General features: G+C 42.5%; 1 protein-coding gene across 3 annotated transcripts in view; it reads right to left on the reverse strand.

Annotated features, from left to right (window-relative positions):
* Positions 1-872: 872 nt before the first annotated feature.
* ulk4 (unc-51 like kinase 4) overlaps positions 873-15,427 on the reverse strand; it is an 84,188-nt gene continuing 69,633 nt past the window's right edge. Inside the window, exons 34-37 of one of the 3 annotated variants that reach the window (XM_086219008.1) lie at positions 15,160-15,261; positions 9,594-9,782; positions 4,180-4,268; positions 873-1,080 (exon numbers count right to left, since the gene is read on the reverse strand). In XM_086219008.1, coding sequence (XP_086075134.1) covers positions 1,020-1,080; positions 4,180-4,268; positions 9,594-9,782; positions 15,160-15,261 — 441 coding nt within the window. In that variant the 3' untranslated portion in view covers positions 873-1,019. Of the gene's footprint in view, positions 1,081-4,041; positions 4,269-9,593; positions 9,783-15,159; positions 15,262-15,427 lie in introns of those variants that run through there. The other 2 variants (XM_086219007.1, XM_086219009.1) reach the window with 2 other exon arrangements.

A 15,427-nucleotide genomic window follows, 5' to 3' on the forward strand; every position in this document is an offset into this window, starting at 1 on the left:
GGACTTTCATTTCACATAGACGCCTCCACGTTTCCTTTCACCAACACCTCTGATTCAGGACACGAGGAACATGGCCGCCTCCTATTATAGGCCCAGGAATACAACTTTGTCTCCCCACTGGAGGGTAGAATTCGCTTCAAGGTAAATTTGTGAAGTAAAACCATCTCGAGTGCGTCAAGCTTGTTAGAAGCAGGTCAAAGTCCTCAATATTACTACGCTGGTTCCAATGACAGTGCTCTGAGCACCCTGCTGTGTGTAGGTAGGTGCGGGGTGTACAACAGATATCTCGGAATGAGAATGGATGTCCCAATCCTGCTCCAGCAGTGGTCTGGCAGCATTGTCCTCCATGAGAGACACATGGTGATGGTGGACAGCTGTTCAGCCTTGGTGTCTCTGTAAGACTGGACTCGCTGCTGTTCTACTGTATAGAAAATATTGTGTCAATTTACTGCCATCCAGGATATGAAGTCCAAAATCTAACTGGATTTCATGTATGGGGTACAGGATTACATTAAGAAGGCTGGGCAACTACAAGATCAGCCAGACTTGATTTGAAAGTACGTCAGTGGCAGAATGTCTTCATTAGTGTTAAATTCCTGCCGCTGTTGTCGCATCAGATGGGGATGTGAGCTGCTGCTGCTGCTCACCACTCAGCATCGGGGTTTTAACAAACCTCAGGACCATGACGACGCTGGATGGATGGTTTTATGAAGCTGTCCAGCCTACTTTACTACCGCTCAAATATGTATCAGTGTCACTGATGCAATTAACATGTGGAGGGATGAGTGAATGGGCTGATGCTGATGTGTCACATTCACTCAAGTCTCAAAGCCCAAAGTAACAAAAAGAGGCGCACTCACACACATCAGGTTACAACAATCCATAAACTGATATTTATTATAAATGAAAAAAAAAAGAATCCACTGCATGATTAATTGGAAATTGAGATTTTCTGGAAAGAACAACAGAAGAATCTTATCAGTCCTGCAATGAGGCAAAGTTGCTACTCCGCTGGTCTTCTAAGAGTCAAAGATCTCCCGAAGGATTTCAGCAGCCAGTTGAACCACATCAACATGATACCTGGAACAAAAAGAACTGTGACTGCATTTCCTTGACAGGCACAAACGGTACCATTGTATGATAATAATCATGAGCTAATCAAGGGGGCCCGTGTATTTACAGTGGTCAGAGCACATGCGGTCTCTTGTCCAGTGAAATAACAATCATATATTCTGAAAATGGAATCCAAGTCCAGGTCAGACTAAAATAGTAGTGCAGCTATCGCCCTCCATCAGCATCAGGACTTTGGTGTCTCTGCTGCTCTGGTACACCGTCTTGTTGGAGGTTTGACATCATTATTCGAGTGAGAGAAGACTCCAGATGTTACCTGAACTACAGTACATAAAAACCCACAGTTGAGGGTTATGTATTATTGCAGTATATTTTTTTTTTCACTTTCCGATAAAGACATTTCTAAACATTTTTTTTTCACCAAAAATAATGGTTTACCTTAAAAAAAAACTGACATGCAGTTTTGGGGTCAATAAAGCACATCCAATTTTATCACCCGATTACCAGACGGTCCTCTTCTAGGAATCTCGTCAGCTGCAGCTATGAATATTGATATCTTTGAAAGTACAGCATCAAAACTGAAGTTAATTGTGACCTAAAGTATTGACATGAAATTGAATCGTTCATGGGAGGTGGTCTTGTTCACTTCTGACGTCATATGAAGTTACATTTAACAAGGGAAAATGTAGAATTGGAATATCTCCAATATCACAACAGGTGTTGATGATGATCATAACAGATGATTGAAAGCTCCAGAGCAGCCCATTAACGGCACATAAATCAGTAACATAAATCAACACACACACACACACACACGTAAAATATGTAAGACACATTTATAAATATTGGTTTAACTGGCATTGCTGGATCTGCTCAGACCCCTCTAGACTGGAATCTACGTCTCTCTCTCCCTCTAATCTCCCCCCTCTCCCCTGCCACCCCCTCTCCTCTTGCTCCCAGGTGTCTTAGAGGGCAGACTGACAGCCAGGCCAGCAGAAGACTACCCACCCTCCTTAGTTAATTAAAACCTACATAATTAACCTAATTAACACTGCTCCCCTGAGGATTCGGAAATCCTTGAAAGTTTGTGGATGGGGGGGGGGGGGGGGGATTGGATCCTGAAAAGTTTCAGGACAAACTTTTGAGTTTGGTTCCTCATTAAATCTGCAGCTGCACTTCCATGGGTCCAAACTGACACTCGGCAGCAGCTTGGAGGACGGTGGTAGATGAAGTGATGGCTACTGCAGTACCACATCAAAACCTGGGGCGTTTGAGAAGCAGCCAACAACAGCAGAAAACTCGGTGGACAAACAGACTCCTGACACGTAGTTAGTGTTCAAATATAGAGCAGTTATGAAACGTTCCAGAGTTCTGCGCTGTTGTTATGAAAGCTTGCTGAAGCACTCCTCTACAACATGAAGGACTGAATAAGCAGCTAAGTAAAAATCAGGAGACGGTGATCGTTTGAGCGTAAACTGGGAGAGGGCACGGATGAAACCATCACACCCACAGCCCACCATTACTGCAGTTTATTCTATTGTGTTAACAGGTTTCATGGTTTATTTCTCCTCTGAAACTGGTGGCTGCCGACGGTAGAGTCATGGTTCTCAAAATGTAATTCTTTACCTCCTAAACGGTGACAGAAATCTCAGAAATGATCTCATGACTCAAGTGCTCGGAGGGATCCATGTTGGTGTTTTGGAGCCGTGAGGTAACAGGAGCAAATATTAGTGGTCTGCAGCAGTCAACCAACGATCAGGCTTTGGGCCTCAAGGCTTTTCTTCAGAAGGGAGAACAGCCCATCACCCCAACCCCCTGCCCTCCACAGTCGGTCAGGCTTGAGGTTATAAGAAACGGCATTCCTCAGGTTGCCATGGTAAAGGCTGAATGACATCATTTAGGTTGGGATCTCAGCCAAGTCGTCCCTCTTCCTCAATCTCCTCTCATCCTCTCAATTAAAAACCCTCCTCGGCCAACTCCCCTCCTCTCCTTCCTCCCTTCTTCTCTCTCCTCATAGCTCCTCTCATCTCCTGCCCTTTCTCCTAAAACCTCTGCTCCCCTCCTCCCCCCTGCTAACGCTAAACCAGTGAGAGTGTGCCACTTCAAAGGCTCGAGCTGATCTCTGCTTTCATCTCCCAGAGAGGGAGAGGAGAGAGAGGAGACAAGGGGAGAGCAGAAGTGGGAGAGGGGAAGCACCAGAGATGGAAAATAAGGAAAAAAGACGAGAAACAGAGAGGGGACTGAGAGGAGAAGAAAGAGGTAGGGAGGTTAACAAAAAATGGAGGAATAAGGGTGACCAAGGAGAAAAGAGAGGGGAGGTAGGGGGGACAGGAGAGGCCTCTACAGCGGGACAACAATTCACCCTCATTATTGATCTGACAGGGTGAGTGTGATTGAGAGCCTGTATATAGGGGCATTTGTGTGTATCCATTGTGTGCATGCAACAAATGTGTGTGTGTATTCATCTATGTTTGTGTGTAACACGTAGCTGGTCTCATGCATCAAAAGATCAAAGATGGCACGGTCGCTACGACGACAAAAGGCTCAAGAGGGATCACACACTCAAAAAAGCCAGACATATGGGGAGATACAGGTGTACGCACGCACACACGCACACACGCACACACACACACACACACATTACACACACATATTCATCTGAGGGGGATCAAAATTTACTGAAAAATTTTGGTTTTATAACTCAAATTTTTTTCCATTACAATACAAACACATCTGGGATGTTTCAGTCTCCGGTTGCATTAGATGTAGCTGGTTGAGTGTGTGTGTGTGTGTGTGTGTGTGTGTGTGTGTGTGTGTGTGTGTGTGTGGTCAGGTGTCACGCTTCCCGTCACTGATAACACGTGAAGATACAGAGATGAAGAAGATGTCTGGCTTTTCATAACAACTGTTCTGATGTCAGTCAGAACAGTTGTATACACACACAATACATCCGGACAAATAGTTAACAAGGTACGTAAAAGGAAGGAGAGTATTAAGATTACAGCTTAAATATTATCCGTACTAATGATACATTACACACAGATGAGCACGCTGCTCATCAAGATGGTGTAAGAGAAGAATATTCTTACGTCACTCACAGTTACATACCTGTTGGATGACGTCATATCCTGCAGGAGGCTCACGAACTCAGCCCCTTCAGGATATTCTAACCAATCAGATGAGGCTGCAGTCTGCACCTGAGGAAAGGGAAAGAAAGCAACAAACACTTGAAGGTTCCGCCAGATGTTGCGTCTGACGTTATGATGACTAAATACTGAGCAGGATCATCAGGATTTGACAGCAACTCTGTATCCTGCCACCGCAAAATCTCTCGATTGATCAAATCTGCTCATTCACAACGTTTGACAACCCTGACAACAGCCTTTATGTTCAGGAAGAATTTTCCAAAATTGTTCTGTTTTGTCTATAAATTATTCTGCTTTCCCAGCAGCTGAAGCAAACAGCCATCCACACCAGCCCCAGCTACCGGTAGTCCTCTTGACAGGTGCTGATTAATGACACTAACACCTCACTCTGTGGTGGAAACCTGACAAATAACAGCTCAGCACAGCGTGACCTCACATGATGTCATGACCCTGAGGAGTGATGTCAACACATTTGTCCGTCGGTGATGTTTTATTCATCCATCAAAGCAGGTGCGGTCCTGATACTCACCCATGCCACATGCTCCACTGATCATCTGTTCTTCTGTTCTTCCCCTATCAGACCTTTGAGCAGTTCACGTTGTACCGTGCTACCACTTTTAACACCTGATGACACTTCTGTTTCGTAGAAAGCATTTACTTTAGAGAACGTGCCTGTCCGGTACTTAGACCAGTCACACTAGATGGTAAATTCTGTTTCAAAGCAAAGTGCACAAGGAGCTTAACTGCCAAAAATCCAACCTCTCAGACACCCACCCTCCATCGGTAACACGACTGCTTTTTCAGAAAACTCGTTTTCATTGTCATTTTGATCACTGTGTTTCTTTTTGCTCCTCAAACGTTGATTTCAGTAAGTGACTGACACGGTTGCTGAACTACAGTGGGAAGCCCCGTCCAGCCTGCTGCCTCCTCTCTTTGTTGTCCCAAACTTGTTACTCATGTTCTGACATGTCCACACACACATCATAATGTCTAGGCTCCACACACACCCAGGAGCACCTGGTACACAGACTGTGTGTGTGCATGTGTGTGGGTGTCTACTCAAGGTGGGTCCCGCATTGAGACCTCAGTTCTCTGGATTTAAAAAGGAAAAAAAAAAACTCTGGTAAATAATGAAAGCCAAGTCTTAACTCTCTTTAAATGTTAATCAAGGTGTGTATTTGTAAGTGTGTGTGTATAATTGTGTGTGTGTGTGTGTGTATGGTAGCTAATATTTATGAGTGTGTCTGCATGTGTGCCTGAGTGCTATCCGAACGTGTTCTGTCTGATCTCCAGTGACATCATCACCTCCGTCTCTGTGGCGACACACAGCATGGTTGTTGCTAGGCAACGAGGTTAGGACGAGACAAAGACGCGCCCCTCACTGTCTTACTTTTCTCACAAACACACTTTTCCCAAATCATGAAGCTGAGGGGACATTTGAATCTCCGCCGGCCACTCAACACACACAAACAACACACACAACACACACCGCACCTACTTACCATCCCCTCACCATCTCACTGTCCTCCTTTACTATCAATTCTCCCCACCTCTAACTAACTGACCAAAACCCTGAGTCCACTACCACTGAACACACACACACACACACACACACACACACACACACACACACACACACACACAAACATATTAGAGGACAGTGCGACACACTAGATTACACACGGTCATCATCGTAGATCGAAAGTTCAAAGAAGTGATGAAATACCTGACAGCACATTTGCCAAACATCGACCAAGCATTAATCAGACAGAAAAGAGGTGTGTGTGTGTGTGTGAGAGAGAGAAAAAGAGACTGTGGAGTTGTTGCAGTTGTGTCCTGCGAAGACATACTGTTTTCCTTATTTCTTCAACACCCCTTTGTTTTTTTGCTCAGTTGGTGACATTAGAAAACATGTTTTGAAGAATTGTTCACAATTAAGTACAAATGATCCATTCCAAAATCCATCCATTTTCTTCCGCATATCCTGTTAAGGGTTGCGGGGGGGCTGGAGCCTATCCCAGCGGCTTTCAGGTCAGAGGCAGGGTTCACCCTGGACAGGTCACCAGTCCATCACAGGGCCAACACATAGAGACAGACAACCATTCACACTCACAGTCACACCTACAGTCAATTTAGAGCAGTAGTTCTCAAACTTTTTTCAGTCATGGACCCCCTTTGAAATATTTTTTATTCAAGTACCCCCTGACACGTGCAAAACATTTTTGATAGAAAATAAAGAGGTACAGTGCTGTGCCATCAGTGTCTGATTTATAAAAGTTAAACAACTTATATCAATGATTTGCTAGCGTTGGCTAATGTCTCCCCCCCAAAAAAACAACACAGTGCCTTGGGTGCCTACTTCCGGTACTTCGTCAGCTCTGGTTTCGCCTTCTTTTTCACTTGTTTCTCCGTATTTTCAGCAGCATCACTGCTGTGCTTTAGCCACATCTCCATCGTTACAGCGCGTTTTCATGGCAACGACAGGTTATTGACAAGTGATGCTGGATCAATGGGTCAAACTAACTTGGTTTGGGGAGAGTCCGTTTTTTTTTTAAAGGATACTAAAATTGAACACTGAATATAGAATTCAGTGTTTGAACATAACATTTGTATTTTATCAAACTTTTTATAATATAATTGTTTCTCAAGACCTCATTATTATTAGGATTACTGCTTTTTTAGAATTATATATATTTTTGTAAAGCTTCACGTACCCTCTGGATTACCTCCATGTACCCTAAAAGGGACCCATTTGAGAACTAGTGATTTAGAGTATCAATCAGCCTCGTCCCCTCTTGATGTCTTTGGACTGTGGGAGGAAGCTGGAGTACCAGAGAGAACCCACGCAGGAACAGGGAGAACATGGAGACTCACACAGAAAGAGCCTGGGAGCAGGGACTCAAACCCAGAACCTTCTTGCTGTGAGGCGACAGCGCTAACCACTGTACCACCGTGCCGCCCTGTTCCAACATGTCTGAAGGAATTTAGCTGGCATGGAAGACATTTATTTTTTTTTTTGTCTTTCGATGTTAAGATGTCATGGAAGGACAAACTGATTTGGTTACTCTCACACAACTGGCCCGTAAAGACATTTTGTCATGAATCCTTCACCTCCATGTCATGTGAGAAGGACTGAGCACCTGGCTGAACTGGGAGTACTGCACAAGAGGGATTGATGGGTAAATAAATACTTTCTGCCCCATAAAAGGTTACAGTGATTGTACATAACATGTTTTGACATTTTGGATACTGGGCCTTCAGGGATGAAAGAGGAAATGGAGATTAAGAGGCAGTGTAAGGAAGCGCATCGACAGCAGCCTCCTGCTGCCCCTCACAATGCAGCGCTGACACGTAGTGACACTTTAGTGGGTTTATGTGTAAAATTGTCATGAAAAAGACATGAATTGTGCGTTCAGATGAAGAGACCAACCACTGAACACAATAAACCATGTTGCTGGAGGCGGACTAACTTTAAACAGTAAACTGACAAATCAAACTGCTTTAACGGAAATTATTCTTTCACTAACAACTTATGATGAATCTCTTTTCATTTAATTAGCAATCCCCTTTTAGTCTCTCCAAGTTGTGATTAGAAAAAGATGAGTTTCACTAATTCTGACTTGATTCATTCTCCCGCTCGCTCCCCTGCAGTTTCGAAGCAATTAGCGGGATCTTTGATTGTGATTAACAAAGGCCTGAAATCAATGAAAGATAATTAAAAAGCCTTTGTTGAAGGGCAAGCACTTGTCTGAGAGTGGAGGTGTGCATTTGAGAGACAATGTGAGTCGGTGTGACTAATTCTGTGAAAGTGTGTGTGTGTGTGTGTGTGTGTGTGTGTGTGTGTGTGTGTATGTCTGTTGTGCACATTATTCTCTGCTAGCAACTGATGAGATTTGAGAAGTCACACTCCGTCTGTCAACAATAAAAACAACTGAGCAAATGTCAATTGTTAAATTCAATTTTATTTTTTCTTCACAACTTTGAAAACTAAAACAGTCGATTTAAAATCCTGGCTCCTGCATTTTGAATTAGCACATAAATAACCCAAGTTCACCCAATACTTAAACAAATATTGTACTTGGGGGAGGTGGTCTTTGACTTTTTTTTGTAAAAGGGTTTATGTGCTTGAATTGAGATGGAAACAAGATAGTCAAAAACTAATAGTGTCACAGTGCTTTTTGTCCCTTCTCTGTATAATCCGAAATAATATACATTTGTGCATTGCCAGTGGATACGTCAAGTTTTATTTTCTGATAAAACCATGAGCAGCTAGAGGGCACTTGAGGACTGCATTACTCCACCAAGGTTAGCAAAGCTCAAATAAGCAAGCAGCAATGAGCTCTCGCACGTCTGCGCAGGCTGGGGTGAGTGGCTGTCCTGAAGTTGGAGAGGGAGCCGAAAACTCATAATGTTTGGATTTTGCATGAAGCATCAGAGTAGCCAACGTACTGTGGTCCCGATACTACTTCCTGTGTTCCCTAGGTGGTGCTAGAAAACACACACTTACTATATATGATGTCACTAAATACTATTACGACTGCGACGAATGTTTGTTATATCAGGTTTACTTCCTGTACCCACTAGGTGGTGCTACGACTGAATTTCAGCTTGCAGACACCTTCAGGCTGGGAACCCTCATCACACATTCAAAATTTGGAAAAGATGGGACCGTGTAGAGTCCAGGTATAGTTCAGTCTTCTATGGCACTTGGCCAATAATACACCCCTCCACCATGTTTGGTGAAAAACAACCTCCTCAGCAGAGGGCAAGAGAGACTTCATGAGCAGAAAGGTAGTGTGGAAATCTGTCACACTAAATCTGTTGATGTATTCAAATTATTATTAAAACCAGATGTAAAAAAAAAAGTTAAATAAGGCGAGACAAAAAAGAAAGAAAGACCATGAAATGATACAATTAAATTGGATTCAAACTAAGAATATTGGAATCATTATTCTAATATATTGAGATGGGCCCTTTTCTGAGTAAAAAAAATAATACTCCTTCAGCTACGAGCACTGACCAGCTGAGTGACTCATCCACAAGCTATGAGGGACTGGCTGAAAAGTGCTCTGTGTGTGAGTGAGTGAGTGTGTGTGCGCGTGTGTGTGTGTGTGCGCACGCTTTTTTGTTACTTACTGGAGACCTTTTCTGGTACAAACACTAACCTTATCTTCCTCATGGGGACCAAAGACCAGTGCTAATGCGGCAAATTCTGAATATCTGAGTTTCTGGATAAAGTTAGGGTGGGGATTGGGATTAGTGGTTGGGTTAGGCTGTCCATCTGAATGGAAATCAATGAGGTGTCCTAACACAGATACCTGCACAAACTTGTGTGTGTGTGTGTGTGTGTGTGTGTGTGCGTGTGCGCGCACTCACCAGTCGTTTAATAATCTTAATTGCTGTGAGTTGGATTTTGGGCCTCTTGATGTTTGTGCATAGCGCACGTGAGAAGTGATGCAAGCAGGAAGGGGACAGGCAGTCATCAACTTGTCCTCCATACAGCTGGACCAGGAGGGACAGACACTGAAGAGACTCCTCCCCCAGCTCTCGGTTTTCAGAGGACAGCTAGACAGAGAGACCACGAACATGATAGGTTTAAACCTGCCTTCTATAATAGCGGTGGCTACTGAATCTGTGGAGGAGGCATCTAAACAGTCACAAAATCTATAATAATCTACACAGTGAGAAAACCATCAAGTTGGCATACTGGAATCTCCAGTATGCATAAAACCAGTCTACCTCGCTATCTCACAAGTGAAATGTCTGTCCTGGGACTTCTATCATGCCATTGTTTTAATTTTTGATAGATTTTCAGGAGGGAAATCAACCGCACAGATTTCAAAATGTGATTTGTTTATCTGTTCGTCATCCATCATCATGCTGATCAGAATCAGAACCACATTTGTGGCAAGTTATGCAGTTTTACAGTCACTAGATTTGGAGGTTGGACTGATGTGCTCCTACATTGCCCATTTCCCATGGGGCAGAGGGGCGTGCAGGGGCAAGGGGTGTGTCAGCAGGGGCACCTCAACTCTCACACACATTATTCAATGTGTTAAGTCTAAGTAAAACCTCTATTGTGTCCCTAGAGACCTCCTCCTCCTCTTTCCTTTTTTTCCATCTCTCCTTTATGTCCTCAGCTGCTCGTGATGCCTCACAACAGCCAGCAACCATTTTCCATGGATTCTCAGCATCTTTCCTTCTTCACTCTCCTGTTAAATGCACAGCCTCAAACTTTTTAACTTCGCCCAGCCTTTACCTCTCCTGCTGAGTCACTGTTTGATTTGGGAAATCTGTCACACAAAATCTGTTGATGTATTCAAATCCTTATTATATCTGGATGTAAAAAAAAAAAAAAGTTAAACAAGGTGAGACAAAAAAGAAAGAAAGACCATGAAATGATGCAATTAAACTGGATTTAAATTAACAATATTGGAATAATTATTCTAATAAATTGAGTGGTGCAGACAAGGCAGTAATTTTGCATTACATGTATTGAGAATTTTGAGCTGATTTTTTACGAACTACTTGGGATTTTATTCACTTTAAAGGAGGGGTAGGCTCCCAGATTTCTATATACTTTTTGTTATAATCCCTGAATTTGTCACAAAAAAAAGGAAGCATCAAAATTCCTAATACAGAAGGGATGCAGGGCCAAATTTATCTCCACCCAATCAAAAAGTACTACCAGCTAGATTGGCTGGCCCGTATAGCTGTCCATCAACAGCCGAAACCAGACTGCACCTGATTTGGCAGCTTAGCTGTCCGTCATAAAGCTGAGACCAGGAAGCCGAAAGCGGTTATCAACCCCTTACTAGGTAAGCAGCATCAAGGAGGACTAGCATGGAGCCAGAAGAAATCAAAGCAAAAAGAAAACGATCTTTTATAGAACTAGCAACAGATAAGAGGGAGTACGACAAACGATTTGCTCGCTTGAGGAGTCTAAAAGTGTCATAAGGCTTAGCTAGGGACGCGCAAGTAGCAGCCTTTCTTTTGGACAGGTAAGAAACCCATTTGCCCACTTTGCTAGCTCACTATAGAGGCTACATTAGTGGTAATTTATTGTCAGTGTAGGTTGTGAGCTAGAATAAAAAAGGCTATGTAACAGTCGCTGATCTATTTCGTGACATAGTTTACCAGGGAGGGCGAGTGGGAGCGAGGAGGGAGGGTTCACGATCGAAGTATGATTCAAAAAAGGATTTAGACAGATTTATACCATATCGTTTGTGTATTGTTTCTTTTGCTAAATTAAAAAAAGGAAAGAATACATAAAAAAAGAAAGAAGAAAAGCCCAGAACAGGCAGCGCCTACCACTCCTTTAATGGAAAATTACCAGCGTCTCTGCTGAAGCAGTTTGTGCCGGCCCTCATCTTCTGGATAGCAGCAAGATGGGTGGTGCTCCCTTTCATAAAAGTATTCACTGTCAGTGTAACCCGGGGAATGATAGTTCACTTCAGTATAATTACTTTAAACATTTAATTACTTAAGTATAATTACTTTAGTAAACTCCTATAACCATATGTTCAATATGACCTGAGAGGAAAATTCTGGTATTTTTTTTTTTACTTAGGCCCTTTTTCCCCATGTGATTAAGTCAAAGGCATGGAAAGCACGAAATTTAGTGGGAAACAACCACGAAACCGGGAGAGATTATTATCATCAGTGTCTGACTACATCATTGAAGGAAGGTACATTGAATAACTACCATCATCTGTCATTGCCTGCATCTCTTGCACGTCGAACTTTTAGCATTAATTATTGGCAAGTTTTCCTGTGTAGTGATGCCATGTCAGGACAACAACTTGAGTGGCAAACATGCAAGATGCGGTGCGTGGATGGGGTTTTTGTCCATGTGTAGCACCATTAGGCAAAACTTCAGCATGTCCCTGTCCTCTTGATGGCTGTTTTCCCTTTGAGAAGTATTATGGAATATGAACACACAAAGTCTCCACCAGGGATCCCTTGATCAATCGACCGCCAATCATCCTCGGCCAATTTGCATCAAAATATATGACCGTTACATCAGCATTTAGAACTGATCATTGAGACCAATCCCCTATTGTTAATACTTGGGTGTGTGTGGCTGAGACGTGCTGTGTAGTACAGTCCTTCCTCTGTCCTTGTTCACTTGGCTGATTTGTAACAAGCCACCAAATGTAAACATGTCGGCCGTGCAACAAAACAAAAGAGTTTGTTTAGCTACTTAGCTAGTTAGTTTAGATAACTTCATTTAGAAAACTGACACAGCAGCACTCAGGCGGCAGCTAACGCAGCCCAGGCGTGGAAACCCTCCGCTGGCAACTTTTGTGACGTTTTTTTCATCTTCAGGCTCAAATTCAATCCGTCTGTGTTCAACAAGTAACGCTCTCACATCATTCAGTACAATCATTTTGAATGTCAGACAAAAATACAACAGGAACACGCCACCGTCCTCCATGCTGCTCTTACTGCATCTACCAAAGAAGAAGACAACACCGTTCAACAACTCCTCGTCTTCTCTTTACTTTGTATCATGAAACCGACTCAATATTGTGAGACATACTTTCATTCATTAGAATATTAGCGTCGAATAGGCTTCGTATATTTTTCAGTCTGCTAATTAGTCATAATTAATTCATATACATTGACATGTAATGATTCTTCTTCTTTTTTTGCTTTGAACGATTCAGATGTTCTTTTGGTGGGATGCCTTTTACGTTGCTCTTTGGTTGTTTTTTTTATAAACTGCTCTGTTGAACAGACTTACTGACCCAGAATTAGACCGACTTCTATAACAAAACACAAAAAATGTAGGGCTGTAATCTCCCAGTCGACTGGTCGATTTATTAGTCGATACGTTCTGGCTCAACCAAAATTCTGATTGGTAGATTTTTTGCCACGTTAATTTATCAGGAGGAAAGTACCGAAAGCACCCGTTTCACAGATAACAATCTATCTTTGAACACCCCCCTTGTTTTTGCTATTTTGGACTCACCCAACCCGCTAGAGACAGGACAGACTGAAGAGTACTAGAAGGCCAATGTCTGGTGGTTTGATGAATGTATATTTAATTTTGACGGTTTCATTTAAAGTCAGTCCTCGTCCACCATGTCAAAGACATCTGCAGCGTGGCAGCATTTCATGAAAATAGATAATGGAAAAAAAGTTGAATGCAAAGTTTGCAGACAACAGTTTTCATATCACAGCTCCATGACAAACACGACGTATCACCTAGAAACGGTAAGCTAACTTGTCCACCTTAGGTTGCCCCGTCTGTTTTGAGTATATGAACATATCAGAATTGATATTTCAATGTTTTAGTCTAATAATTGTTTTGTTTAAATTGTAAAAATTCTTACCGTGGACTTGCCTTTTGTGCTTAAGAGTTACGTTTTAATTTAAAGTCTATTTGTGTCTCAGCCGCGATGCTGAGCTCCTCCGTTCAGTCTCGTGTGTGCGCAGGACAAACGATAGTGTCGGTCAATTATTATAACGTGACAAAAACAATTGTCTAAATATTCCTCAACAGGTTTTGGGCTGATAGTTGACACAGTATATTTTTCATATATAAAATTAGTAGATTTTTAGTCGAAATTTGAGGGCTTCAGTCGACCAAGAATTTCTTTGGTTGATTGCAGTCCTAAAAAAATGATCAATATTGACCAATGATCGGCCGATCACACTCATAGACGATCGGTAGCAAAACAATGATTTGAGCATCCCTACTTTTCCAGAACACTCAGTTGGGGCTCTCGTTCTTTACTTAGCTCGGTCCTATTCTTGACTCTGTCCTTCCTGCAACAACTCTCTTCCTGTGAGATTTCAGAGTGAGACCTCTCCCTGGGCAGGACTTCACATGTGAGACACACACAAGTCTATCTCTGCATGTTATTTTTATCTGTCAAATCTAATCATGACAATGTGAACCCGTCAGCGACAAAAAACAAGAACTTACAGTGGACAGACTTCCATGTGGACAGAAGCATGATGATTGTGCAGCAGCTCCACGGTTCAATACGCAGCACTCTGACTCAGTATTGGAAGGATTCGAATAATTTTGGTCCTTGTCAATCATTGCACCTCAAACAAAAGGCAGGTTAGGACCTAAGCTTAAAAATACGGTGATGAGCCTTTAATCAGAGACTTGTCTACATCAACAGAGGACAGTGACCAAGGAGTAAACATCGTCTTTCTCTTTTGTAATGGAGGTCTGCTTTATTCCTTTACATATAAGATTATAAACACTTCTAATTAAAGATGAACTTCTAAATGAAGAGGTGCTACATCACCAGTGTTACAGTGCAGACACACGCTCAAGTGAGTTGGTGAATGGACATATTCAATGAAGCTGGATAATGCCAATCTAGTTCGTCAAATACAACTGGTACCAGATGATGGTACTGTTGTTGTTGGATTTGTGTGCTATTGAAACTTTCAACTGCCACTGCTCTCATTTAAAAAGCAGTTGAGCCTGGGATAGCCTGTAGTTTACATGTAAAATAGTGCTACAGTAGATACCACACTAACTTCTTATATAAGGCTACAACTAATTGACTTATACAAATGAAATGTACCATTCATGTGTACAAATCAAATGGGAACAAACACAAGTTTGGTTCTTTCTTTTTTTCTTTCTCTTTTTTTCTCAAGGCACAATCACAGTCAAGAGGCTGACTTCCGGGAGATGCAACAAACAACAAACTTGGTATAAATTTAAGTCCTTACCTTAAATTTGAAAATATTCTTAAGGGAAGTGCTTGTTGTCTTCAAAGAGAAAACAAATCCCCAACATGTGACACATCCCATGAGTCAACATGAGTCATTCAAGTACACTGCATTAGGCATTCAGACACAAAACATGTATGCAGAGGCAAAACCTGAAAATATTACTGTATGACATTTATTGACACACACACACACACACACACACACACACACACACACACACACACACACACCTCACCATGTGAGTGAGGTGTGTGCTGAGTTGGCTCAGGGGTCTGTGGGCAAAGAGCAGCGTCTCTGCTGCCTCCGTCTCTGCTGCTGGACAAGATAGCCTCTGGCTCTATAGACACACACAAACACACACACACACACACACACACGTTAAATCATTCATACAGATTTGACAGTCAATAATGATGGATCCAGAGACCTGCCAAGACAGATTCTGACAGACTTGGACAAACGCAGACCGACTGATCGTCTAACAGAGGGTTTTTTCTGCTGCA

The sequence above is a fragment of the Aulostomus chinensis genome, chromosome 11 (genome assembly GCF_037954235.1).
Source record: "Aulostomus chinensis isolate RoL2024-O1b breed Wild chromosome 11, RoL_Achi_v1.0, whole genome shotgun sequence".
Classification (NCBI taxonomy): Eukaryota; Metazoa; Chordata; class Actinopteri; order Syngnathiformes; family Aulostomidae; genus Aulostomus; species Aulostomus chinensis.